We start from the raw sequence: 26,392 nt of genomic DNA, 5'->3' as shown, positions 1-26,392 counted from the left end.
GCAAGATGGTAGAGCTCTACCCATCCTTTTACTTTCATAGTACTGTTAATCATTTATATCCTATACTGTCTAACGGTTGTTGCAGCACATCTATTTTACACCAGAATAACAACTGTTCAATAAATGATTATCGAAAATTCCCAGCTTGTTTTATTCAGTGTACGATTAAGTAAGCACGAGTGACTAAGCGACAGGTAGTACATTGTTTCCATGGTCCAGAGGTATCGGGGTTGCCATGTTCTAAGGTTGCCAGAAACTATTCTCTCCTTAGTAAAAGGAGATTATAACGCACTGTGAGCTAGCTGATAACATACCCGGTGAGGGTGATCAGAGTTTGTCTGACACCAATCCTACAGTGTATGTTATCTGAATGTGCAGACCCTGTGTAGGTCATATAGGAACTACAAGACAAAAGAGAAAAGGGGCAAAAGGCACACATCCTCGAAAGTGCAGGAAAAGGACTGTGGCCAAAAAAGGGGGGTTAGTTACTGCCTAAGGAACAGGAATCTAGCAATTAATACTGCTGCTGGCACTTTGCGGAAAGCCCCATTTTTAGTGCCTATTATCAACAACCAGAAGGGAAAACAAGGTGTAGCAACCCAGAGTCTGGAGTTTTCCTCTCTACCATCATGAGGTAGACCTCTAGGCACCAAGATAAAAATTACTCCCCCTCTACGCTCCTTTTTTACAGCCCAAGCTAAACAGGACTCCCCAAGTTTACTTACAGGAAAGCAATAGGAAGAAAAGGCCGGCTCAACTATGACTGGGGAGAATTCGACAGGGGGAGAAGTCGTGAGCACCAATATATATCAAGCTGTGATGGTAGAAGAATTAGATGCTTTAGATTCACCCCCTGGCAGGAAATTCAAGCAGAGTCTCAAGTGGAAATGCAAAAAGATGGGCTAAACCCCTAAGGCCAAATAGAGCATACAGGCATGGAGAGGCTGATTGAGTCCTTAATTTCGTAAATGAGGGTGAATGTTGCTACTTCAGAGGGAAACCAAGGGAAAATATAAAGGACATGTGAGGCACTTGAGGCAAAAATAAATACCCTGATGGAGTGAGTATTAGTAGTGGAAGCTTCCCTAATTGAACTAGGGAGGGGAGTAGAGGCGTGCCAGGAGGAGATACAGACTTTGAGAACAAATGAGAAAGACCTTAGGGAAAAATTTGAAACACTCAAAAATCAGGCAAGGAGAAATAACCTGGGGATCTTGAATGTTCCAGAGGGGGTGGAAGGGGAGAATATTAAGACCTTTGTGATTGACCTTCTGAAAGGATTTATTTTCTGGGTGGAGCCTACAGTCCTAGGGGAGGATATCCAGAGGGTGCATGGGGATCCATATAGAAAAGGAAATATGAGAACAAATGCACAAAGAATCTTGATCAATTTTAAAACCTATGTTTTGAAAGAGAAAATTCTAAATGAAGCACTTAAAGTTGGCATTTATACCAAAGGAGAATGTTTTTTTTATCAGATATCACGAAGGCTACGCAAGACAGGCAGTGGGAACTAGGGCAACATATTCAAGAGTGAAGGTCCCTGGGGCGACAGTACAAATGCGCTTTCCCGCCTCTCTAAAAATAATGTGAAAAAATCAAATGTACAATATAAGAGATCACAAGGAGAAGGAGAATTCTATAGACCAGATCAAAATGCAGCAAAGCAGAACATTAGTTGCACTGCCTAGCGTGGATATATACACTTGAGATCCGTATGGGGCACCGCATCACATTGGGACATAGCCGGCTGACAGGACTGATCGCAGACGGTAGGGGATTGATGGAAGGGGCTGCTACCACCACTTCTGGCCTGTCCTTATGCCTAACTTCAGACGTGGGGGAGAATTCTTCATCCTTCGTACCCCCTTTACTATGGAGGGGGGGTTGATCCCTGTGCTCTGACATCCCATTTGTATACACATGGCACTATGTCTATATTGTATTGGGCCATACGATGCTGATATCCCTCTCTTGATGATACCGTTTTGATTGATGTATTGGATTACAGATGCTGTCACTGTCATGTTATGCTGTGTTGAACGCAACTAATAAAAAGGTTTAAAAAAAAAAAAAATGCAGCAAAGCATATAGAGTAAAAATGCCTAGAAAATAGGGATCTTAAAAGGGGTGAATAGATTTAACCTAGGAAGATAGGGAGTGTTCTCCAGGAGAGGTAAGGGGACGGATGGAACTCACAGGATTGTTGTGAGAAGTTGGCCTGGTATATGCTGTCCACTAAATAAAGTTGGCACCTTGCACTAGTCCAAACAACCCTTATGGTGATTTAAGAGGTCAAAGATAACCTTAGAAAGCTATCCAAGTGGTAGCTGGGGAGAGCAGCCTTCAGGATTAGTCTTGAAGGAATGTTAAGCAGCTTGTTTTACCAGTATGCAACCTTATAGTATTGGTTAAAAGAATGAAGATCTACCCACTAGTTTTTAAAATATATATCTATTAATATACCACTCTCTAATACGACACAGTATCTTCTACATGGAGATAATCACAAAGCACACAATACGCAAGCACAGAAATGACAGTAAATATCACTAATACACAGTGGGCCCTAGGGGGGGACAAAGCCATATACTAAGATAGTGGTTTAAGAACCACAACTTGAGTCAAGACAGTGTAGAGAGGTTGTAGAATCACTGGGATCTCAAGGAAACATCAAAGGGATCCCACGGAGGATGGGTGCAGGGTGAGTACACAACTGCGTGCTCTGTACCATTCTATTGGAGAGTCGCGGTTGAAGTTTTAGAGTTTAGGGACCCTTCTCAGTGGCCTTTGAATAAAGCCAGTGGAAGTTAGTTTTGAGAACCTTCCCACCAGTGGATATGAGTTACCCAGGTTACCTATCCCAGTGAAGCCAGGTACATAGGTCTGAATTGGCATCGGAAACCACCATTGAACCCAAGGGAGGACTTTGAAGAAGATCCATATCTGGAAGGAAGAAAAGTGCCCATAGGAAACCAAATGTGGATTCTTGTCAAAGAGTACCTGATAGCAGAGGGACAGAGTCTGGGTTACTCAGGGGTGACCAGGGGCTCATTAGACGAATGCCCATCGATGTCGGGTACTTCATGTGCGTTGATGGAGTTCTTGACTCTGCAGCTGCGGGTACCAGGAGATGTCGAGGACAACCAGGAGCTGGATACAATCACTCCCAAAGGGTGTCGAGTCCCACAAAGGAATCAGTGTCTGGCTGGAGCACCAACGAGCCTTGGCAACCGCAACCCAGGCAGAAGGTGAAGGATGTGTACGGTTCGGACCAGCAACGTCCAGGATACTCACCAAACACAGGTGAGTCCTGGATAGCCTGGAGAAACAAAGGGAGCCTAAGAAAAGCAAAGTTGACCCTCAAATAGACCCACACGCCGGAGGCACAGGAGTCGCAAGAGGACCTCGAGCGAGGTTGCCAAACAGCAACCCACAGAGCATTCAGAGCAAAGAGCTCGTTGCAAAGCAGCTGGAGTTCTTGGTAGGAACTGGTGCCAGAGGTTGGGGATCCTTGGAGTCCAATGCATTTGTTTGGGAAATGTAACAAGCCTATGCACCTGCCAAATGTACAATGTGCAGAGGGGTTCAGGTATTGCAGCCCCCACAAGGGATTCTGACCTCAAACTTGGTGAGAGGGGCACTCAGACCTCATGGGATGTAGAAACCCACATCCTGTGTTTCTGAAGCATTTGGAGTTCAGGGTCAGCAGACCAGACAGCAGTATTGAGATGCCTGAGAAAGCAGGGGAATGACTCCTTCTCTCCAAGGGAGATATCTTCAGTTGTCCTTGATGCTCCACAGGTCCTGCATGGATCCTGTATGGTGCACGGGCACAGATGATGCTTCAGACTGAGCAGGAGAATAAATCAGGCCCAAACAAAGTCCAGCAAAGTCCAGAGTGTCAGTTAACATTCTAAACTGGAATGTGAATGTGTTAGAGTTAGCAGTGGAAGGCAAAAGATGCTGGAATATTTGAAATCTGTGGATAGTGAGATCATAATCCTGCAAGGAACACTCCTACTGAAGGCAGATTTGGGAGAGATAATGAAGAAGCAAAGATGGGTGGATACTTATGTTTGCACTGACCAGGAATGTTGGGTTAAGGGTGTGGCTATTTTATTCAAGAAGTCAGCTAAAGTGACAGTAAAAGGAACGACCACTGACCCTAAGGGGAGATCGGTCTTAGTGAAAGTTAAAGTATTTAGCAAAATATGTCTTGGCAGGATACTATATCTCAAATGTAGATTATCCGACCCCTTTGCAATCTCTGTATAGTCATCTTCTGGGCTTATTGGCTCCTGAACTTTTTGGTGGAGATTTCAATCTGTTAATAGACCCAAAGGAAGATAGATTAACCATTAGGAGAACATCTGATCTACCCAAAATGAGGGAATGGTTGAAACGTTATATGGAAGAACTGGGGCTAGTAGATGTTTGGAAAGTCAAAGTGGTTAAAAAGCATGAATTCACTTTTAGAAATAAAAAATATGGACATGCTTTGAGGATAGATTTTTTTCTTAGTTAATAATGGCCTATGTAAAAAGGTCAGAAAGGTGGAACATCTACCAGCATGTTTGCCCGACCACTCAGCAGTTTGAAACAAATTATTAATAGACAAGGCTTACCCTAGTTCAAGATGGACACTGGATCAAACTCTGCTTTTAGACCAGCAGATTGTGGAGAAATTGAAATTGGAGACAAAAATACTTTTCATTAAACAAAACTGGAACTCCTATCCAGGTTACTTGAAACGCATATCAATCTGTCATCAGGTCAAGGCTAGTTAGTCTAGCATCTTTTAAACACAAAACTCTAGAAATAAAATGAATCTACATAAAGTGAACCACAACACTTAGACCGAATAGATGAGTAAGCTGAAAACCCTCAAGAGTTAGGCAAAACAGAAAGGAAATAAAAGAGAAAAAAGAAAAACTGACTAATGTTTTAGAGGTTATAGTTAGAAACAAATTAGAGGGAAGCAAGTTTTCACATTATGAATATGGGGAGGGATGTGGGACACTGCTATCTTTGAAGCTTAAAACAGGACAAAATCGAACTAAGATCTAGTCTATTCAAGTAGATGACCAGATAACCCCAGCACAGAAGACTCAGAAATCAAAAAAGCCTTTACGAATTTCATTCAGCAGCTGTACTCAGAAGACACAGTGGCCTCAGAAGAACAAATAAACTGTTACCTCAAGAAGATAGTAGATCCAGCCTTGTTACTACAAGAACAGAGATATTAACTTAACTCAGAGATAACAACTAAAGAAGTGATGTTGAATCTAAAAAAAGGGAAAGCAGCTGGCCGAAATGCATCACCGAATGAAATCTATAGTTCCTTAAAGGAAGATCTAGTCCCTTCATTGAGAGAGTTACTGAATGCTGACTTCTTAAAGGGGCAAGATTTACCAAAGTCACAAAAGAAGCAACTATTTGTATAATACTGAAACCAGGGAAGGACTTCAAATGTTGTGAGTCTTATAGACCTATATTGTTAGTAAACAATGACTACAAATATACACTCAAATACTGTCTAGAAGGCTGGAAAAGGTTGCTGGTCAGTTGATACATCGAGACCAGGAAGGCACATACATGAGCTGAGACTCGAGTTGTTTGGGGCAATAGATGTGGTAACCCGGGAGAGCATTCCCCTGTAGATCATTACTTTTGGTGCAGCAAAGGCATTCAGGGTTAGCTGGCCCTTTCTGCATAGATAAGATAATGCTTTATTTGTGTGATTAATTAAAATCTTTGCAACAACTTACATTAATAAAATATAGGTAAATGGGCAGATAGTTGGGTTACCCGATTTTACATACACTTTAGTTCCCATATAAATTCTGAAAGAGGTTGGTTAAGATTTTCAGAATAACATCACTAGTATATTATCGTTCCAAGTCCCTGGCTGGAGGGAGATCAGATGTCAGTTGTGTGTGCAAAATCACAGATCAAGATAGTAATAAAGTGCAAGTTCTGTGTTACAGGATCGCAGATGGAAGGATTTCCAGTGCAATTAAGAACCAGAGATTGAGGGTGTTTTTTGGTTTATGGCTTGATTGGGTCCGAATCCCTTGCTGTAGAAAGATAAAATGCAGGCTTTATGTGCCAAGATCGGAAATCTAAATAAAAACAAAGTGCAAGCTCTGTGTGCAAAGATTGCAGATAGAAGAACTTCCAGTGTAGTTAAAACCCATAGGTCATCAGTTGCAGTGTTATTGGAGACCTTGTCCGCCCAAGGTCTCTTTTGAGGTCATTGAATTCGGAGAAACTGAATTGGGCATGATTCAAATGTTAGCACCACGATGGGGCTTCCAGGAGCCTTCCAGTGCAGCTAAAGATCAACAGTTGCTGTTGAAGCACATCTGTTGCAGTTTTTATGATTGACGCTTCTGTGAGAAATCACTTACAGGATTGTTTCGTTTAAACAACAATTTGTTGACTAGTTTGTCTTTTAATTCTTGTGTCTACAGCAGTTAGAAATTTTACCAAACGGCAGCTCAGTTGGACGTCCTCTCCGGAAAAGTTTGCTATCACTGCTTGTCTGCAGGACAGTATGCTTTTCCTATTGAAGAGTGGTCTGAGTAGGGTCTGGCACTCCCATAATGGTTTCGTGCAGATGGTTAGGAGGTGCAGAATTTCCGCCTCCCCTTCCCTGCAGAGACAACAGGTTGCTGATTTTGGTGGGTGTTGCAATAGAGTCAGGTTGTAGGCAGATGGTAATATACCTAGGCAGCATTTCATGAACTTCTCTTTGATGGTTTTGGAAAAGCCAGTATTGAGGTATGTATGGGGTGAGGCTTTGCTGTATGACTGTATGGAAAACCAGTCATGTGCTCGCTCCGACAATGTAGCTTTGTCTTGTATGAGGGATTCTTTTTGTTGGTGATTACTTTTGAAGCAGCAAAGGCAATCAACAGAGTTAACGGGCCGGTTCTGCTAGAGTTATTGAACAGTGCAAACTGGGGGGTGCATTTTCAGGCGCAGTAAAATCTCTGTATAAAAACCCAACTGCTAAGGTGCTGGTTAATGGCAATATTACAGTGAAGTTAGCTATTAAAAGGTGGCACCCAACAAGGAGGCCCACTCTCCCAGCTGCTTTTTAACCTGTATATTGAACCACTAGCCAGTGTACTCAGATCCAACCAAAATATCACCCCTTTTAAGAATCAGGGCCTAGAGAAAAATGTTGCCCCTTCTTCAGATGCCCTAATGTTTTTTACAAACAATCTGCTAGTTTCACTCCCAATAATATCAGATGCCTTGTACCAGTTTGGGAAAAGAATCTCAGGTTACCAAGTTAACCAAAAAAAAATGGAAATCATGGGGTGGAACTCCCAAATCAATAACCCTCTAGTAAAAGGAAGGATTAGATATCTAGGCATTCTGATATTGAAGGACGGGAAACAACACTTACAATGCAACTTTTACAACGCACTACCTTTACAACAAAACTTTTACAACGCAACATCCATTACAACGCATACCTTTACAACGCAACCATTACAACGCATGTCACTACAACACATACCACTACAACGCATGTCATTACAACGCAGTCATTACAACGCATACCATTACAACGCATACCACGCCATCCAACACTTACCCTACTGTTGCACCGCCTGGAGTTAGAATAGTAATTTTTACCCCTACACTATCCAATACTTACCCTACTGTTGCACCCCCTGGAGTTAGATAAGTAATTTTTACCCCTACACTATCCAACACTTACCCTACTGCTGCAACCCCTGGAGTTAGAATAGTAATTTTTACCCCAACACTATCCAATACTTACCATACATGCAATGTAATGGTATGCGTTGTAATGGTATGCGTTGTAAATGTAGTATACGTTGTAGTGGAATGCGTTGTAAAGGTAGTTTCAAAGAATTCATTGTAATGGCATGCGTTGCAATGGAATGCGTTGTAATGGATGTTGCGGTGTAAAAAATGCGTTGTAAAGGTATGCGTTGTAAAAGTATGCGTTGTAAGAACATACATCCTTGAAGGACATCGATGCAATAGCTCACCTAAATTTAAAAAAACTGGTGTCTGAAACTAGGAAGCTTTTACAAGTGTGGGGGGCCCGTCTTCCGTTATTATTCATTGAAAGATCCAATATCTTAAAGAGATCAGCTCTTCTTAAATTCATGTTTATCTTTAATACCATGCCATTAGAATTAAAGAGAGACTGGTTTAAAAACCTGCAAGGAGAACTGAGCAGCTTTATATGGGCCTCAAAGGGGATCAGAATAGCGCAGAAAAATCACTGAAGGAAAAAAGAGCAGGGAGGAGTTGCTAGCCTGGATTTTTATCAATACTGTATAGTATTCCAATTTAAGAATGCACGATCATTACTTATTGAATATCAAGCCTAAGCCCCACATTTGCAAGCAATAAGACAGTTGGAAGGCATTTTTCCTCTATAAATTTGGGCATCCAAAGTTTTTTTTAAAGTGAGACTGAAGATGCTATTGCCAGACTGTACGTTATGGTATCAAATCAGAAGAACTTCAAAATTATCATACTACAGAGACTATGCCCCAATTTGGGCTTCCCAAGGAATCCCAGAATGCCTGAAAGACAAACTTTCAATTTCCCTGAAGGAGGAGGGTTTATCAAAATAGGGTCAGCTGATTGAGGAGATCACCCTAATAGGATGGGAACATTTGTTAACAATAACTAGGGGTACCCTGTCCTTGGGGAAAGATGGGTCAGGGAACAGTGAACTAGAGGGGAAATTGCAAGGAAGTTTATTACAAAAGAAGGAAATATCAAGATGGGACTGGATGTTGACGCTCACAGGAGATGAGGACTTTATTTTACCCAAGAAGGTCTGGGGGAAGGACCTGCCAATGCTGGATGTAAAAGAATTATAGCAAGTATCAATGTCTGCTTTTGGTATACTATCAAGTCAACACCTCTCAGAAAAAAAATATTTATTTACAATACACATAGCATACTGCACGTCCAAAAACTTGACAAAGCTGAGTAACCACGAGGTGAAGTGCTGCTGCAAATGCAAAGAAGAGACAGCAAAAGATATCCATATGTTTCGGCAGTGTCCCCAACTCCAGAGGTTCTGGCATGATGTGGGTAAGATTCTCATGGAGGTGATGGCTCAAGATATTGAGGTAAGCACATAATTAGTTATGTTTGGGGTTATAAATCGTAATGAAGAAAGGATTACATTAAGTAACAAATGAAAAAATCTGCATTTTGTATGTGGATACTTCATGTTTCCAAGACAAATGTAAAATACAAAAAACAAAAAGATAAATGAAAACTAATGTATGAAGCGAATAGAAATGAATTCAAAGATGTTAATACAAATGTCTAAACTAAGCCGGCTGTTCGATAAATATGATATAGATAAAGAACAATTGAAGATAAGATCAGCCAAATAACAAGAATGTTCACAATAATTGGGATGCCCATTCTTTCTAGGGAATATAACTTTCTTTGCTTTGTATATCCCGCTACTGTATGACATAACCAATGTGCATGGGTTGCTACACACAAAAAGTCACCTGAATGAAAAGGAAGACTGATATAGATACATATGTCACCTATACTTCAAATTGTTAGAAAAAAACAATCATGTTCTAGTAGCAAATACATACGCTTGTAACTTTTAGCCCTGAGGAAGTCGCGACCACCTGCCATGGGTGACAAAGCGCGTGTTGGCTTAAAAGAGGCTAAAAAAAGAACTAAACAAGAACATACGATAATAAAGCTAACAAATACAAAGAAAGACAATAATTGTTTATATATGTTATTTATGTAATCCATGTTGACATTAGCGTGTGCTGGGGAAAACAATTTATTGCATAAACTGGGTGATTTTGGATGTCCAACTGGGGAGTGGGTGATCTCTCCACCTCAAAGCACCACACATAAATAAGTTCAGGACAACTTTCAAGTGTACTTCTGTGGAGCGCAACAGAAGCTTCTACAAACCTCATCCGTGCTAGCGTGTGTATACTTCATAGTTTCCCAACACAATGGGAGTGGTTTGCATCAGTTCAAAAGATCAACAAATTTGATTGTAGTAGAATACAAAGTAGGAGGACAGGATTTTGAGATAAATGGGAGCAGAAATATAACTCAGGAGACTAAAGGATTTAGAGGAATAATGATGTCCAATGATTATAATCCATAGCAATAACGCACACTTAAGGGGTCTAAGCTTGTAGTTTCAGAAGCAGTTTTCAACCTGGATTAATTAGTATAGGAAGATAGGGAACCTGTCAGAATGAAGGATCTCCTCTCCCTTTGAGTTTGGAGGTAGAGACAAGCCGGTACAGAGAAAGATGGGACCCCTGATATCTCCTACATTGTTTATTGCACATTGAGGGCAAAAACAAATCATTTAAAAAAAAAAGAAAAATAAACTGTTAAATTATACCTATTTGTATAGCACACTAGGCACCTGTGAGGGTAACTAGGCGCTTCGCAGTTAGGTAGGCATTGGTCCAAAGGTGAGCATACTCAAAGAGCTAGGGGGCATATTATCAAGACAGGCGATTAAAATATCGCTGTTTTAGCGGCAGAAAACTGCCACTTAATCAGCGATAATGGGCTTGATAATATGCTCTATGGAATTCCAATTGAAGCCTATGTTAGATGTCCTTTACATCTAACATGGGCTTCAATTGGAATTCATAGAGCATATTATCAAGCCCATTATCGACGTTTTTGCTGCAGTTTTCTGCCGCTAAAACAGCAATAATTTTATCGCCTGTCTTGATAATATGCCCCCTGGTCTTTAGCTTATTGCGAAATTCAAGAAGTGAACAGAAGGATCGGATGTGCTGTGGCAAGTCATTCCAGGTTTTGGGGAAAGATGTGAGATAAGGTAGACGTCAGGTTCTGTTTTTGTGTAGGGTACATATGCTAATGAGAGACCGGCGGATCAGTGCTGTCTAGAGGAGTGGTGGACATGTGGGCCGCTATTGTGTTAGGCAGATGTTGTGCAATGCTTTGTATGTGTGTGTGAGTAATTTGAATTGAGTGTGCTTGTGTATAGGGAGCCAGCGAAGTTCTTTGAGGTTTAACGACTTAACTGCTTCGAACGTTCAGCGCCAGTGCTGAACGTTCGAATAACGGACGTGTGCATCACTACGGAGGTAGTGCTCGCAACGTCCAACAACCGACAGAAGCACTAAAGGGGTTAAAGAGATGTGAGGGTGGTGGGATATGTTGAGGACAAGTCTTGCTGCAGAGTTTTGGACATTTGGAGTCTGTTAAGGACCTGCTTGGTGATTCCTGTGTAGAATGTGCTGCCTTAGTTGAGTCTGCTATTTATTGTTGCTTGTGAGACTGTCTTTCTGGTGTTCACTTCTAGCCATTTGATGATGTTTTGTAGCATCTTCAGTATGTGAAATATATTGTTTGCTAGTTGTCATTATTAATATAAGTAATACCAACAATACGACAGAGGTTGCAAGTAGTCTATATTTAAAAAAGCAGAGGGGAACACACATTGACCACCAAAACCCAGGAAAAGATAAACTTATTAGCTCCAGAACAAAAAAATATTGGATTATTTTAAATGTTCTTACCTGGCAATTCTCACAGCATTCGCCAAATGAACACTTGGCCTGCGGCTTAAGTTTGCAGGTTATGGCGTCACAACAAACGTCCTGGCATTCCTTTCAAATTAAAAGTAAAAAAGTATTGACCAGATATTCCAAAATGTATGAAGTCTGCCTACACAGTCTAACATCAGTAGAAATCACCTTAAAAAAATTACTGAATGAAATGACTCTGTGCTCCCACGCCACGGGCAAAACTTGATTCTTGTTCCAATATATCTTTTTACACATCATTATTTTCAGGTGAGACAAAGCTTCAGGTTTACTTGAACTAAGTAAAACAAACAAATCCTCCAATTAAATAATGTTGTAAAGGAAGGTTAAGTTACATGATTTGGAAGAAGGTGGTAGTAGGAAATCCACAGTACAACAGCAGTATTTCCATTCTACTCCTCTTCAATCATTACCTAGAGTATGAAAGATAGCATAATCACAAATATTCTATTTGGACTGCCATAGTGCAGAGGTAACTTTGGCAGGAATAATGGTAGATCAAAAGCTTTATCTAGATTGGCTGGTCTTACTAGCTTACCTGTCGGAGTTACCTCTTCGAAAGACTACTAAAGAAAGGGTATCATATTACTGTAAAGGTAAATTGACTATCACTAACATGCAGGGAAACACCAAACAGCAACATAAATCGAGTTCAAATGAAAACTACTTTACTGCATAACAAACCATTCAAAGATACATTGGAAAATCTCAAAAAATGTAGGAGGAATGAGTCTGGAAAAAATATATATGTTTTGTACAATCCGATTTATGAATTTGGGGAACACACAGAAAAATCAGGGACTAGACAGGTTTATTGCTTCAAGTTCTCTGATGTCAATCATGCATTAAAACTACTCCGCATTCTTCATCCCAGTTCTTATGTAATGAGGTTTCCCTTGCTGGGTAGACAGCACGTAATTATCCTAATCACCCCAAAAATTCTATAACAGTTTTATTTGGTAGGTCGCTGGTCCAGGATCCAGCTCTTCCAGTGAGTCATAAAAAGCAATTCAGCCCAATTAGCCTCTTGTTCTTTAGGTCTCCTGGTGCAAAGTACTGCTTGTCTTAGCCTTCAAAAGACTATTTCTTATATGTATTTTGCATATCTAAACTGTTGCCCCATGTAGCTGTGCTTTAGCCAGTGCAAGGCTTTCCTGTGAAAGTTCATTTTTGTTACTGTGCAGGGAGAACTTACCCTAGCCGCCCCCCCTGCTTCTGTCCATGGTATTTGAGGCCCCCATGCCCTGGTACATGTTGGTTGTAATGTTAATGTGTTATACTAATCCGCTGTAGGAAAGTGCCCCGTTATGACTTGGTCACCCCCGGTTTTGCCTGGTATTCAATGTAATTTTAACTGGAAACGCACTGGGTTCCTGCTATATAAGTCCACAGTGTTAGATCTCTCACCCTAAACTGTACAATTGTTCCCCCAATTGGCAATACCTTTGGTGCCCCTGTAAGTCACTAGTAAATGGTACCCCAGGTACCTAGGACATGGGTACCAAGGAGGGTCCCGAAGTTCTGCAGCATGCTTTGCACCACCCCAAGGGATCCCTCCCTTAATTAATGCAGACTGCCATTGCATGCTGCATGCCTTGATGCAGGCAAAAGTGAAAACACAACATGGTACACATCCCTGTGTGCCATGCCTGGTGACACTGCACACAGTATATGTAACTCACCCCTATAGAAGGCCTCATAGCCCTTAGGTAGGGTGCACTATAGTGCATGTGTGGACATATCTGTAAGAGTAGATATGCCCATGTGCTGGTCAGTTTAATTACTGTCAGTACAAGTGATCAGGGAAGCCATTTTGAGTACATGTGCTAGACACTGGTAAAAACGAGTTCCCCAGAAATTTGCTGAAACAAGATGTTTGGTGACAAAGATCTTTTATTAATGAGCCCACACTGAATCCAGTGATAGATTTAATTATACATGCATCCAGAGAGCACCTTAAAGGTGCCACTGAAAATCTAAGAGCTACTAGTGTGCTGGAAGACTGGTCCTGACCAGCCTGCCTCCACAGAAATGTTTCTGACCCCAGGGGGTGATAGCCATCACTCCCAGGACGTCAGGAACAAAGCATGCTCTGGCAGAGGGTGTTTACAACCCCTTCCAGCAGCATGACCTGCAAATTTGGATTCAAAGGCAGGGAGCTTTAAAGAGCCCACTGCCTTTGGTATGCAAATCTGGCTCCCCTCAGACATATGCTTACCCACTTGACCAGTGCCCATTTGGTGCCTGGGAAAAGCAAGAAAATAAGTACTCAGAAATGCATGTTCACCTTCAGGCTATTTCCACCCCTAAGGTGGACTACCTGAAGTGAATGAAAAATATAAAAGTATTCTGTGGTATTGGTTTGTATGTGTCATGTTGTGCGCGTACACTGTCTCGTGGTATGAGAGTGTATGATAGCGCGTATTGTGTGTGCACGTGTGTAGGATGTGGAATGCATGGGATACTAGAAGGTTGGTGTTGTAGGGAAGGCAGTTGCTGAAGGAGGAGGGTTGGAGGTGGAGGCGTGTTCGGTGCCGCTGTGCTTGTACTACTTTCCCGAAATAAAGGAATATGGAATTGGACCTGCCTACATCTTCTTTCTTACACATGGCGACGGGCGGGATTCAGCAGTGGCACTGAGCACATTGTTGTGAATTTATTTTTTTCCAAGGATTTTTCTGCCACATCGGATTTACTACTTTCTCCTGTTCTTACCGATCTTCAATCTTGTGGATTTTTTAAGACCCTCTTCGAGGTTTGTATCGGTGGAAAATCCTTGAAAATCCTGATTGGAACTTTTGCTTCTGTGGCGCTTGTTTGTTGCCGTTACACCTGGCGTCTTTCAAGTGGCTTGCGTGCGTGACCAGATTGAGCATGCGCACTACGATCTACGTCGCTTAGCAACGAATGATGCAAAGGACACGCTTTTAAGCTTCCGTACTGCGTCATTAACGCTCTTGCATCACCACGCACTACCACGCAACCTGGCGGTGATTTTATTGAAGGTATCCTAGCAACAATTGCTGTGTACCTATCTACAAGTGCCGAGCGCCGAACATTTATTTATTATTACGCTATTTGCATGAAGGAGCTTTTATTGTCCAGCGCTTATCATATTAAGTAAGCGTTTATTTTTTTATTTCATTCCTTCTTAATCTCCTGGATTATTTCGATTTGCAAACCTTTTGGAAAATTTCCAATAAAACTGTGGTGAACTTTTTGCCCAAATTTATGTGCAACAAACGATCTACTGGAACTTTGGTGAACTTTTTGAGCAAGAATTATATTTTCTAAAGGAACTTTATTTATTTATTTTTTTCATTTGCATTGTATTTCATTTTTCTATTTAAAATGTCTCTATTCACCCACCGCCATTTTTTTAGCAGAATCTGGTGAACCTCCTATTGCATGGGACTTATGGGTTGACATGTTTGAAGCTTATGTGGAGGTTTTAGATGAAGAAGAATGCTCACAGGAAAGGAAAGTGTCTTTACTTAAACACAGACTAGGTGCAGTAGGCTTAAGGGAATTCAAGAATTTACCAAAAATTGAGAATGCTGGCGATATGGGTGTTCATCAATGTGCTGTCAAACAAATGCAAGAATGATTTGGGAGGAAAATTAATGTTGTTATGGAAAGGTTTAAGTTTTATTCGAGGGCTTAAAAAGTGGATGAGTATATTGATCAGTATGTTTCTGTTTTGAGAGGTTTGGCTGTTACGTGTGAGTTTGAAAATATTACATATGACCAAGTTTTACGTGACCAAATTCTTATGAAAACTAAATCTAAAAAAATTCATGAAAAGTTAGGGTCATCTGGTAGTACTTCATTAAAAAATGCCATTTAAGTAGCTAGAGGTGTGGAAATTTCGGACCAATGTATTCGTGAGGTTAGAAATGAGAAAAGTGATTCTGAATCTAGTTCAGTTAATGTGATTAATAAGGATGACAAATCCAAGTTCAAGAATGATAATAAGTCGTTTAGTAATTATTCTAATAAGAAAAGTAATGAGAAAAGTTATGAGAAAAGTAATGAGCAAAAGAAATTTGCATGCTACTGATGTGGATCTAGCAACCATTTAGCAAATTATAAGTGGTGTCCTGCACTTGACAAAATATGCACTAATTGTAAAAAAAAGGGACATTTTACTAGAGTATGTCACAATTTTAAAGCTAAGGTCAATTGTGTCCAAGAAGATGATCAAGATGATATTTTTCACGTTGTAGGTGAAATTTTCAGTGTGCATGATGATTCAATTAAGGGAACGAGTAAAGTTAAAAAGTTACCATCATGTATCATCAACATTGATGGTCTAGAAGTTAAAGTAATTGTAGACTCTTTTGCATGGTATACCATTATGGGCATGGACTTATTTAAAACACTTTGGCCTAATAGACCATTATTGGAATCGGATGTACATCCTGGAAGTTATACTGGACATAAAATAGCTTTAGAAGGTTTCATTTTGGCTAAGATTAGTTTTGGGCATAACTCATGTCAAGGTAAAATATATGTGGCAAACGTGCAACTATTTTAGGATGGCCACACATAACTGACTTGGGTATGAAAATTGATCCTAGTCTAGATTGTCCTGTTTATTCTATTCAGGATGATTGTCGTGAGGTGAACAACTATTCATTCCTTAAGGAAAAATTTCCTGATGTTTTTTCAAATGGCATCGGCAAGATGACTGGATTTGAACATAGAATTATTCTAAAAGAAGGTGCGTGTCCCGTGAGACAAAAGCTTAGGAACGTACCTATTAGTTATAGAGAGAAATTGGGTGGAATACTTAACAAATTGTGCAAGGATGAAATTATTGAACCAGTTGAGAGTTCAGACTGGGTTTCTCCAGTGGTGATTTCCCTTAAATCCAATGGCGATTTGCGCTTATGTGTCGATTTAAGATGTTTAAATGATGCCATTTGGGTCGATACATTTCCTCTTCCGAACTTACAAGAACTGACATCTTCTGTTGGTGGGTCCTCTTGGTTTTCCAAGATAGATTTGACAAGTGCGTATCACCAAATTGTTTTAGATGAAGATTCTAGGCATTGTACTGCTTTCATTACCACAGAGGGAATGTTTAGATATAAACGTATGCCGTTTGGCCTTGCAAGTGCATCTGCAGTATTTCAAAGAGAGACGTGCAGAATTTTGCAAGGGATTGAAAATGCAAAGGTATTCCAGGATGACATTTTAATATATGGAAGAAATAAGGAATGTCATGATGAAAGTTTATATGCTGTCTTACAAGCATTGAGAAGTAGTGGATTAACTATCAAAAATGAAAAGTGTGTTTTTGGTAAACCTGAAGTGGAGTATTTGGGACATGTTATATCCAAGGATGGTATTCGACCAAAAATTTGTCATGTGGATGCAATTCTAGCTGTTCCTGAGCCTACAAATAAGGAACAATTAATGTCGTTCTTAGGATTAACAGAGTTTTACTCACGTTTTATTGAAAATCATGCATCTAAAGTTGAACCATTAAGGTCATTGTTAAAAAGGGGTGTAGCATTTACATGGGGTGAGCAACAAAAAATATGTTTTGGAAGAGTGAAGGAAGAAATTCAAACAACACCGTGTTTGAAACCCTTGTTACCAACTGCTGAATGTGTATTGTCTGTGGATGCGTCTGGGTATGGTATTGGTGCTGTGTTCTCTCAGCTTATTAAATCAGAGAAGTGAGTAGTTGCGTATGCTTCACGCACGCTGACAAAATCAGAACGCAATTATTCTGTAATAGAGAAGGAATTGTTGGCTGCTTCATGGGCTGCTGAGCAATTTAGGATGTATGTGTGGGGGAGGAGATTCAAAATTTGTACTGATCACAAACCCTTGGTAAATATTTTGAGACCTGAAGGTGGGAAGAATTTAACTCCTAGGTTAGCTCGCTTAGCTTCAAAGTTACAAATGTTCAGTCTTGACATAGAATATATTCCTGGTAAGGACAATGTGGTTGCGGATGGTCTTTCGAGATTACCAAATGTAGATTCGACAGGAACGGAAACCAACAGTGATTGTGAAATAGCCTTTACCATTAAAGATGTATTTTTGATTGATAGAAAGGATGTTAATGACATATTATCTGAAGCGTCATGGATGTGCGAGATGGACAAGGATATTGTTTTGAAAGAGGGTAAACAATTCATAATTAATGGTTGGCCAAGAGAGTCTAACTTACGGGGTGAAAGTGCTGCATTTTGGAAATTCAAAGAGGAACTGTGTGTTGTTAATGACGTTATTTTAAGAGGGGACAGAATTGTGCCTCCATTTAGTTTAAGAGAGAATATTGTTGAGAAGAGTCATGTGAGGCACGGTGGTATGTCCAGTACAAAAAGGAGAATTATAGAGTGGTTTTGGTGGCCAGGAGTCAATTCTATGGTGGATCGTTTGGGGAGGAATTGTAAAGTTTGTTGTACCAGCGATAAGGTAGCAAAGCCGTTGAGTGTGCCTTTAACTATGGTGGAGTTACCTGAGTATCCGTGGCAAAAAGTTGCTATTGATTTTATGGGTCCATTCTCAGCTTTGTCAGTAAAGGATTGTTATGCCATTGTACTAGTTGGTTATTATTCGAAATGGCCTGAGGTGAGAATGGTAAGTGGGATGACTACTGATGTGGTCATTGAGTTTTTAGAAGATGTGTTTTCAAGGGAAGGAGTTCCGGAAGTGCTTGTTTCGGATAATGGGCCTCAGTTTATGTCACAAAAAATGGAAGAATTCTTAATGGTGATGGGCATCAAGCACATTAAGTCGTCATTATATCATCCAGAAAGTAATGGTCAAGTTGAGCGCTTCAATAGGGTGGTCAAGGAAGTGATTGAATTAGCACTGAGTGCAGGTTTACCCTGGAGAAAGCTCTACAAGAAAGGTTGACAGCTTATCGTGTCACCCCGCATTCTGCTACAGGAAAAACACCTTTTGAGGTTTTGAGAGGTAGGAAACCATTCACTGGATTGGTCCCATGGTGGTTGAGGAAAAGGAATGGTAAAGTGCAGTGCAATGACAACAAAATTGATAAAGAAATTAGGTCTGAGGTCAAGAAGTATCAGGATCGTAGCCAGCAGTATCGTGGAGGTAGATGTAGTTGGCCGTTGGTTAAGATAGGTCAAATGGTTCGGGTAAAGAGTCCTAGAATGGTGTTGAAGGGTGAAAGTGTGTGGTCTAAACCCCTGAGAGTAATGAAGGTTTTTGGCAGTGCAGTAGAGTTGGAGGATGGTAAGAGATGGAATTTTCGCCAATTGAGTCTTTGCAATGGGAAGGATGGCGGGGTAGGTTCACAGTCTGGTGATGATGAAGGGGTGTGTAGCGGTTATATGTTAGGTGATGACTTTGGATTAAAGAGGGATGTGGTGTCAACTGGAAGTACAAGTGGTGGTAATGTCAGATGTGACACATCAGGTTGTGATGAAATCAGGTGTAGGAGTGGCGTTAGTGATGTTATTGAATCTTGTTCTGTTCGTACCAATATGGGGGTTGAAGGTGAGGTTTTACGCATGGAAATTGAACGAGGAAGTTGCCTGTTTGGTTCACTGATTTTAAGTTAGGTTAATTTTAGGTCTGTGTCATGTAAGTTGTTGAGGAGGAGGGTGTGTGGTATTGGTTTGTATGTGTCGTGTTGTGCGCGTGGACTGTCTCGTGGTATGAGAGTGTATGATAGCGCGTGTTGTGTGTGCACGTGTGTAGGATGTGGAATGCATGGGATACTAGAAGGTTGGTGTTGTAGGGAAGGTAGTTGCTGAAGGAGGAGGGTTGGAGGTGGAGGCGTGTTCGGTGCCGCTGTGCTTGTACTACTTTCCCGAAATAAAGGAATATGGAATTGGACCTGCCTACATCTTCTTTCTTACATATTCCCTCTTTGTAATGGCAGAACTAGAAACTGTAGGACAGGGTTATGCCCATTTCCCACAGGAAGTAGTTAAATAAGGGGAATATTGAATACAAGGGTGAGTAGCCCATTAGCTACCATATTATACTCCCATTATACTCCCCTGACTAGTATTTAGGGGAGCCCCTGGCACCAGGAAATCAGATTCCTGCCAACCTAAGAAGAAGAAGGACATCAACAAGTCTCAAGAAGCAAGTACTGTGGAGAAGCAATTGACTTGGCGCTGACCCCGCAGGCTTGTCTGCTGTTCCATCCAGATTGCGCTTAAGTCATCTAGTACAGCAGCTACTGTGCCACCAGAAGCCTGGGAGGACTGCCTGCCTTCAAAAAAGACCCAGGGACTCCTGTGGGGTAGCATCCTGCAGGCATTCCAAAACAACTATGCAGACTCCAGACTACCGCTAACCCAACACCGGAAGCACCACTATTCCTGTGCCGTTTAGCCTGAGTTGAAGTGGGCCAATGGTGCCAGCATGGCCCCTTGGTCCTCCAGAGACAAAACTCACCTTGGGTTTGCCCACAGGGGCTTCACCAACACCACCTGAAGCCTCTTTGTGCAGGCTACCACTACTGCATGTGTCTCTGGGACGAAAACCAAATGCCTCAAAACACCTCTGGACTCAGCTGCCCTGAGCCAAAGAGAAGAGAACTAAAGGCTTCCCCACATCACTGAGAATTGTGAGACCTGAGCCCCCTTGTTGGTTCAGGCTGACTGGTCTCCTAGTCCCAGCTTGCTGCCTCTTGCAGCCGGACAGCCCAGTGAATGGGCCACCCGACGCTGTAACATGCCTCTGTACCTCGATGCCCCACAGCCTCCCAAAGTGACCTATGGTATGGCCTTGAACAGTGCCATATACTCACTTTAATTCCAGGAGACGTGTCCAATAAGTTGCCGTGAAGTACCTGTATGCGTATATGTCTTTCCTCCATAGGATAACATTGGGCACTCAAAGCTGAAAAGTACTTCTGCACTCAGCCACCACAGTGTTGCCCAAGGTGACCTGTTGGTGCTGCCTTGGGCCTTGCCCCATACTTATATTAAGACCACGATATTGGTCCCATAAGTCGCTGTGAAGTACCTGTATGCAGTGTATGTCTTTCCTCCATAGGAGAACATTACCGCCTCAGAAATTGCACTTTGTTGATTTTTCAAAACTGAAAAAGTTAATACCTCGAAATGTACTTACCGGATTTTGTTGATCTTGGTGCCAAAAGTTATATAAAGATAAGAGTTAATTTTTATAAATTGGTGTGGACCTAATTATTAAGTTGTACGCAACATTCATTTATTGACTGTGTGCATATTGCAGATGTCAAACACTCCTCTCTGATAAGTCTAAGGCTGCTTTACCACACTACCCCCTAGAAGAGCACCTTGGGATTGCTTGAGAAAGCCCATGTCCCCTTATAAGGGATACAGTAACTCATTGCACCATATACCTCTTTTTAGTACACTATATACAGAGTCAACTTTCTGCATCCGCAACTCATTCAGTTGCAGTGGCCACTGAAAATATGCTTTGTAGAAAAGTAGGATATGCTTTCATGGTTACCCCCACTTTTTGCTTGGTGTCAGTATGTTTTTGACTAGTCTGACTGGGATCCTGCTAATCGGACCCCAGTCACTGTGCTTTCTCCTTATATTGACCATGGTAAATACTTGGGTACATCCAGAAATGGCTACTGGTGCACACTTGTAAGTTCTTAGTATAATGTACTAAGGTACCCAGGGTATAGTTACACCAGGGTTCTCCCATGGGCTGCAGCTTGTATTGTGCCACACATGGGAGTCCACTTAAACTGTGAATACAGGATTGCCATTGCAGCTGATCTCACAACAGATATATGTTTCCTTATATCTAAGTTCACTGCCCTTAAAATCTATAAGTCACCCCTATTGCGGTCTGTTCAGTCCCAAGGGCAAGGTAATTCATTATAAGTGTAAGGGTGTCCCTGCATGAGCCAGACATACCTACAAGCCCCAGAGTTGATGCTCTAGGCTTTGTAAGTACAGTCAGCCATTTAAATACATGTAGTGGACATCATTCATTAAGAGATGTCTAACTATATAGTGGCTGCATCGAACCCAGTCATATTTGGTATCAAACATGTCTGAATCCTACCCCAACACCGATTCCAGTGTTGGAAGTATTATGCCATGTACTGCCGAGCTACCATGGGGTATCTCCCTGAACTACCAGTAACAGCTGCCAGAGTCTGAAAGTAAGCAAGTAAGATTCTGCCCTCCTGCTGCTTAGCCAAGCTCGAGCAGGGGAAGGTACAACAGTAGGTTTCCTGTCACAGGAAGGAGTGACTACCTCCCAGACAGGACTTAGTGTTTTAGGCTGAGGTGGGGTGGGGTTGCTTGCCAGTGCCACCAGACTGCTTTGAAGGGCACATTTGGTGCTCTCCTTGCATACTCCAGTTTGAGTCAGTTCAGGGAGCCATTGACTCCCGCTCTGGTGGGAAACTGGACAAAGGACATGAAGCTCACCCACGTTCAGCCCACTCGCTGGGAGGGACCCATGAGTTGTTCCAACCCTGTCCCTAGAGTACTCAAGGTGAATGGTCCTTTACATTCATCATGGGACATGGCTCAAGCTCAAGCCTGAAACCACATCATTCTTCGACCGTCTAGACACTCAGACTTTGGTGGACTATTCTTGGAACTAAGACTGCACCAAGGAAGACTCCTGTTGCTCCTGGTCCCACTGTTCTGCAAATCTCCTTCATTGTCTGTGTCTGTGCTTCTTCAAGGACCAAACCTGTACACATCAAGGACACCTGAAGTAATCCCCCTGGAGTGAAGGAGTCACTTCCCTGCATCTGCAGATACCACAACAAAGCTGATGCTTCCACAATTAACAGAAGTCATTTTGTGGTATCTGAAGGCCTAAAGGTCAAGCAGTTGCTCAGCTAGATTGAACTTGTTCAACTGCCTTATTCCCAAACAATTTAGTTCCATCAAATTGGAGATCCATTATAGTGATCTTGACATCTGTCAAAAAAAATGCGGTCCTCACCCAACATGGCATCTTAGAAAAGGTGAGGAATCCATTGTCCTAACTATTGAATCAGCAGTGTCTAGACCTGATTGTGTCATTTTGTAGAGGTATCTTGGCAATCCCTCATCAGTTCTGAAAAATTTCTCTACACTCCCTAGTGTGAGTACATCAACCTAATATGCAAGTGGTGTTAAGCCATTTTCCTTCTATCTATATACATATTTACAGCTCAAACAGTAGAAGTTCTATTCTAGGTAGAAACCACTGTATGTAACAATGCATAATTGCATTGGAAAAAGAGACCCTGAAGAATTTGGAAGGAAATGTAGAATTTCAGCCAAAATTTTAGACTTTGTTTTAACTGAAGCTAGAGGTAATTCCGGAACCTTCGAGAGTTTCTGCTCTTCTATACTGACTCTTCTCTACAAGTCTTTGAATCTCTCTCATAGACCTGTGAGGTACATCTGAAGGGATAAAAAACGGAGTAACAGATACTGGCGCTAATTTCAACACCACCAGCACTAGAGTATAAATCAATACCAACACAAATAATGTCAAAGATGCTTGGGCAGGAGCCGTGGATATAGGCTTAGAATTTAGCGGTAATGGCACTGGCTCTGGAGTTGGTGCGGATTGAGCTGAAGGCTAGGGCATAAAAGATGCAAAAGGGGGCGATTGAAGACAATTTTTGTAATTGAAATTTGTTCAGGAATATATATTACAACAGTACAATTGCATGGAAGTGCAACACAGCATAATTCCGAAGCATATCATTACAATGTTGTGAGGTATAATTATTATACTATATCAGGTTTACTGCTCCATTGCTTCTTGTCCTGTTGAAAGCATAACCATTACATTTATACCACACATTAGTACAATACGCACAAGCTATTGACTGTGACACAACAGAGTCAACAATGAACTAAATAAACATATAGGTTAAAGGTCCAGTAAATTGGGGAGGAAGGATGGCCCTGAGCATCTATATCCTACAATTCATATTCATCCATCCCAATGTAAGTGAATAATAGGGGAAGGTAGCCTAAATTGGGCCAGGAGCATCTGGGAGGGCTTCACCTCAGCCCCTCAGCCGGTGGTGAAAGGTTCCTGTATGTCTCTTGGGCGAGATGCTATTTGCATTAGGTCCCAAAATGTCACCAGCTGCTCTTGACAATAAGCGATAGCACGCACCCATGCAGCCACATGGGGGGCTCTAGGGGTGCCCCAGCTTATGGCCAGCCTGCGCCTAGCGAGCAGTAGCGTCATGGCCACCAAGTACTGCCTCTCGGGTTGGATCTCTCCAACATAACCTAGCAGGGGAAGAATCCAGTGATACTCCTGTGACATCCTGAATAGTGTCATATACATCTTTCCAATAGTCAGCAATGGGGTGGCAACGCCAAGCAACATGCAAGAAGGCAGCTGCATCGCACCAGCATTTCCAGCAGCGCAAATCAGGGCGTAACCCCAGTTTGTGTAACTGCAAAAGGGGGGTGGTACATCCTATGTATGAATTTAAAGTGGATCAATCTCAGCTTGTAATTCAGGGATAGATATCTCAGTTGTGAGCAACAAAATACCCATTGTTCATCCGTGGGCAGTCCCTCCAAGTCAACCCTCCACCGTATTAGTGCCTTGGTGGACAACCCAGAGGGTGTTTGTTTGTGTGAGTTTATACAATCTGGTAATTAATCTACGAGGTGAGGGCATGGTTAATAAATGTTCTAGATGCTTCATCACCTCTGGAGGGGCTGGGAAAGCTGGATGCAATTTCCTACAGGCAGCACAGAGCTGAAAATGTAGGTATCGATTCAGGAGTAGCACCGGTTCATCTCCATGTTGTTGTGTCTGCTCTAAAAATGTGTCCTGCGGGTATAGGAAACCTAATGTAGAAATCCCCATGCTGCGTGCTCTCGCTATGGAACCCGTATCATGAAGGAAGGGGAAAAGAGGGTGGTGTGCAACCGCAGTGGAGGGGCGTAGAGCAATTATGTCCCCACTTGTTTCCTTAACCCGTCCCAGGCCCATCTGAGGGTCTCAATTGTATTTCTTTCATTTACTGCTCTGTGATATGGTTTATAGACTGCTGCATGCCGATTGGTGGGATCAGGTATATCTGTTTCAATGGCCACATGTTGCTGAAATGGAATAAGATGTATCCAAAATGAAGAATTTGGGCCTGCGCACACAGTGCGTAAACCTCGAAATTGGGTGCAACCCATCCGCGCCCAGACAGTGGGTGTGTTAGCAGTTGCCAGCTCACACAGGGCTGTTTACCGGCCCAAACTAGAGTGATCACAATAGAGTTCATAAGGCCTTGGTCAAGGGTATGGGTATATTAACGAACAAGTATAAACATTTTATTATTATTAATGGACATTTATTAAGCGCCTGGTTACGCCACTGGCGTGTCCCCGCGCTATGACAAGTGTAGTGACTGTCCCCCCTCCTCCCAACCAAGCTATCTACTGAAAAGGTGCGTTTTTAGTTTTTTCCTAAACTGGACTTCGGAGGGTTCAAGCCGAAGATCCAGCGGAAGATTATTCCAGTGCTTGGGAGCAAGGTATCTGAAGGATCTGCCTCCCATACGAGCTTTGAATATTCTTGGGACTTTTAACAGCCCGGTCTGCGAAGACCGAAGACTGCGTGCAGGCTCATAATGGGCTACTAGGCTCTGGAGCGGAAGAGGTGCTTTGCCATTCAGAATACGGTGACAGGTGGCAAGGGCCTTAAACTCCACTCTCCTCTCTATGGGGAGCCAGTGGAGCGCTCGCAAGGCTGGTTTGGCAGATGAACTCCTGGGGAGTCTAAGGACCAGCCGCGCTGCCGCGTTTTGAAGGACCTGCAGGCGGCCGATGACCCTGCCTGTGGCCCCCAGATAAAGCAGATTCCCATAATCAAGTCGGGAGGTGACCAAGGCATGCGCCAGTGTCTGACGAGCAGAAATGGGAAGCAGATCTAGTACTTTCCTAAGAGCTCTCAGAACACTGAAGCAGATCCCTGCCACCCGACCGACATGTGGGCCAAAGGTGAGGTCCTTATCCAGCCACACGCCCAGGTTCCTGGCCTCACGGCAGGGAGCAGGAACCTCCCCCAGACAGGGTGGCCACCACGCCGACGACCACGCAGACGGTGCACCCCCCACCACAAGCACCTCGGTCTTGCTCCCGTTTAGCTTTAAACAGTTTGCAGACATCCAGGCAGCAAGGTCTTTCATGCAGTTCCTGAAGATGTCTGCCGCAAGTCCGGGCGCGCGCGATAGGGAGATGACCAGCTGCGTGTCATCGGCGTAGGACACCAGGCGGAGACTGTACCCCTCCACGATAGCCGCCAGGGGGGAGACGTAGATGTTAAAAAGAGTTGGGCTCAGGGACGAACCCTGAGGTACGCCCTGGCCCAACTCAATCTCCCTGGAGTAGCAATCACCCAACCTGACTTGAAAGCACCTCTCGGAAAGGAAGGACATGATCCAACCAAGCGCAGCTCCTGTCACCCCTCCTCCATTCAGACACTGTAGCAAGGTGGAATGTGCTACAGTGTCGAATGCTGCGCTTAAGTCTAGTAGGATCAATGCCATCGTTTGGCCCTCGTCTACTCCCTGTCTGAGTGCTTCCACCGCCATGAGGAGAGCAGATTCCGTCGAGTGACGGGGGCGGAAACCAAATTGCGAGTCGTGGAGTAGCGAAGCCGTCTCCACGAACTGCATGAGCTGTATGTTGGCTATTTTTTCCGCCACCTTCGCCATATAGGGAAGGAGGGAAAAAGGACGGAGGTTATCCAGCTTTTCGAAGCTAACGTTGGCCTTCTTTTGCAGAGGAAGTATCACTGCCTGTTTCCAGGCCTTCGGGACCACCTGAGACTCAAAGGAGATGTCCAGCAGCTGACGCACATAGGGC

At 42.6% G+C, this 26,392-nt stretch overlaps 1 protein-coding gene across 1 annotated transcript in view; it reads right to left on the bottom strand.

Annotated features, from left to right (window-relative positions):
• LOC147683102 (disintegrin and metalloproteinase domain-containing protein 28-like) overlaps nucleotides 1–26,392 on the bottom strand; it is a 3,314,421-nt gene that overhangs the window by 1,016,388 nt on the left and 2,271,641 nt on the right. Inside the window, exon 9 of the mRNA XM_086942499.1 lies at nucleotides 11,571–11,660. Coding sequence (XP_086798625.1) covers nucleotides 11,571–11,660 — 90 coding nt within the window. The remainder of the gene's footprint in view (nucleotides 1–11,570; nucleotides 11,661–26,392) is intronic.

Source organism: Lissotriton vulgaris, chromosome 11 (assembly GCF_964263255.1).
Source record: "Lissotriton vulgaris chromosome 11, aLisVul1.2, whole genome shotgun sequence".
NCBI classification, from domain to species: Eukaryota; Metazoa; Chordata; class Amphibia; order Caudata; family Salamandridae; genus Lissotriton; species Lissotriton vulgaris.
Note: the sequence above shows the minus strand (reverse complement) of the source record. Positions and strands in the feature narration are given on the sequence as shown.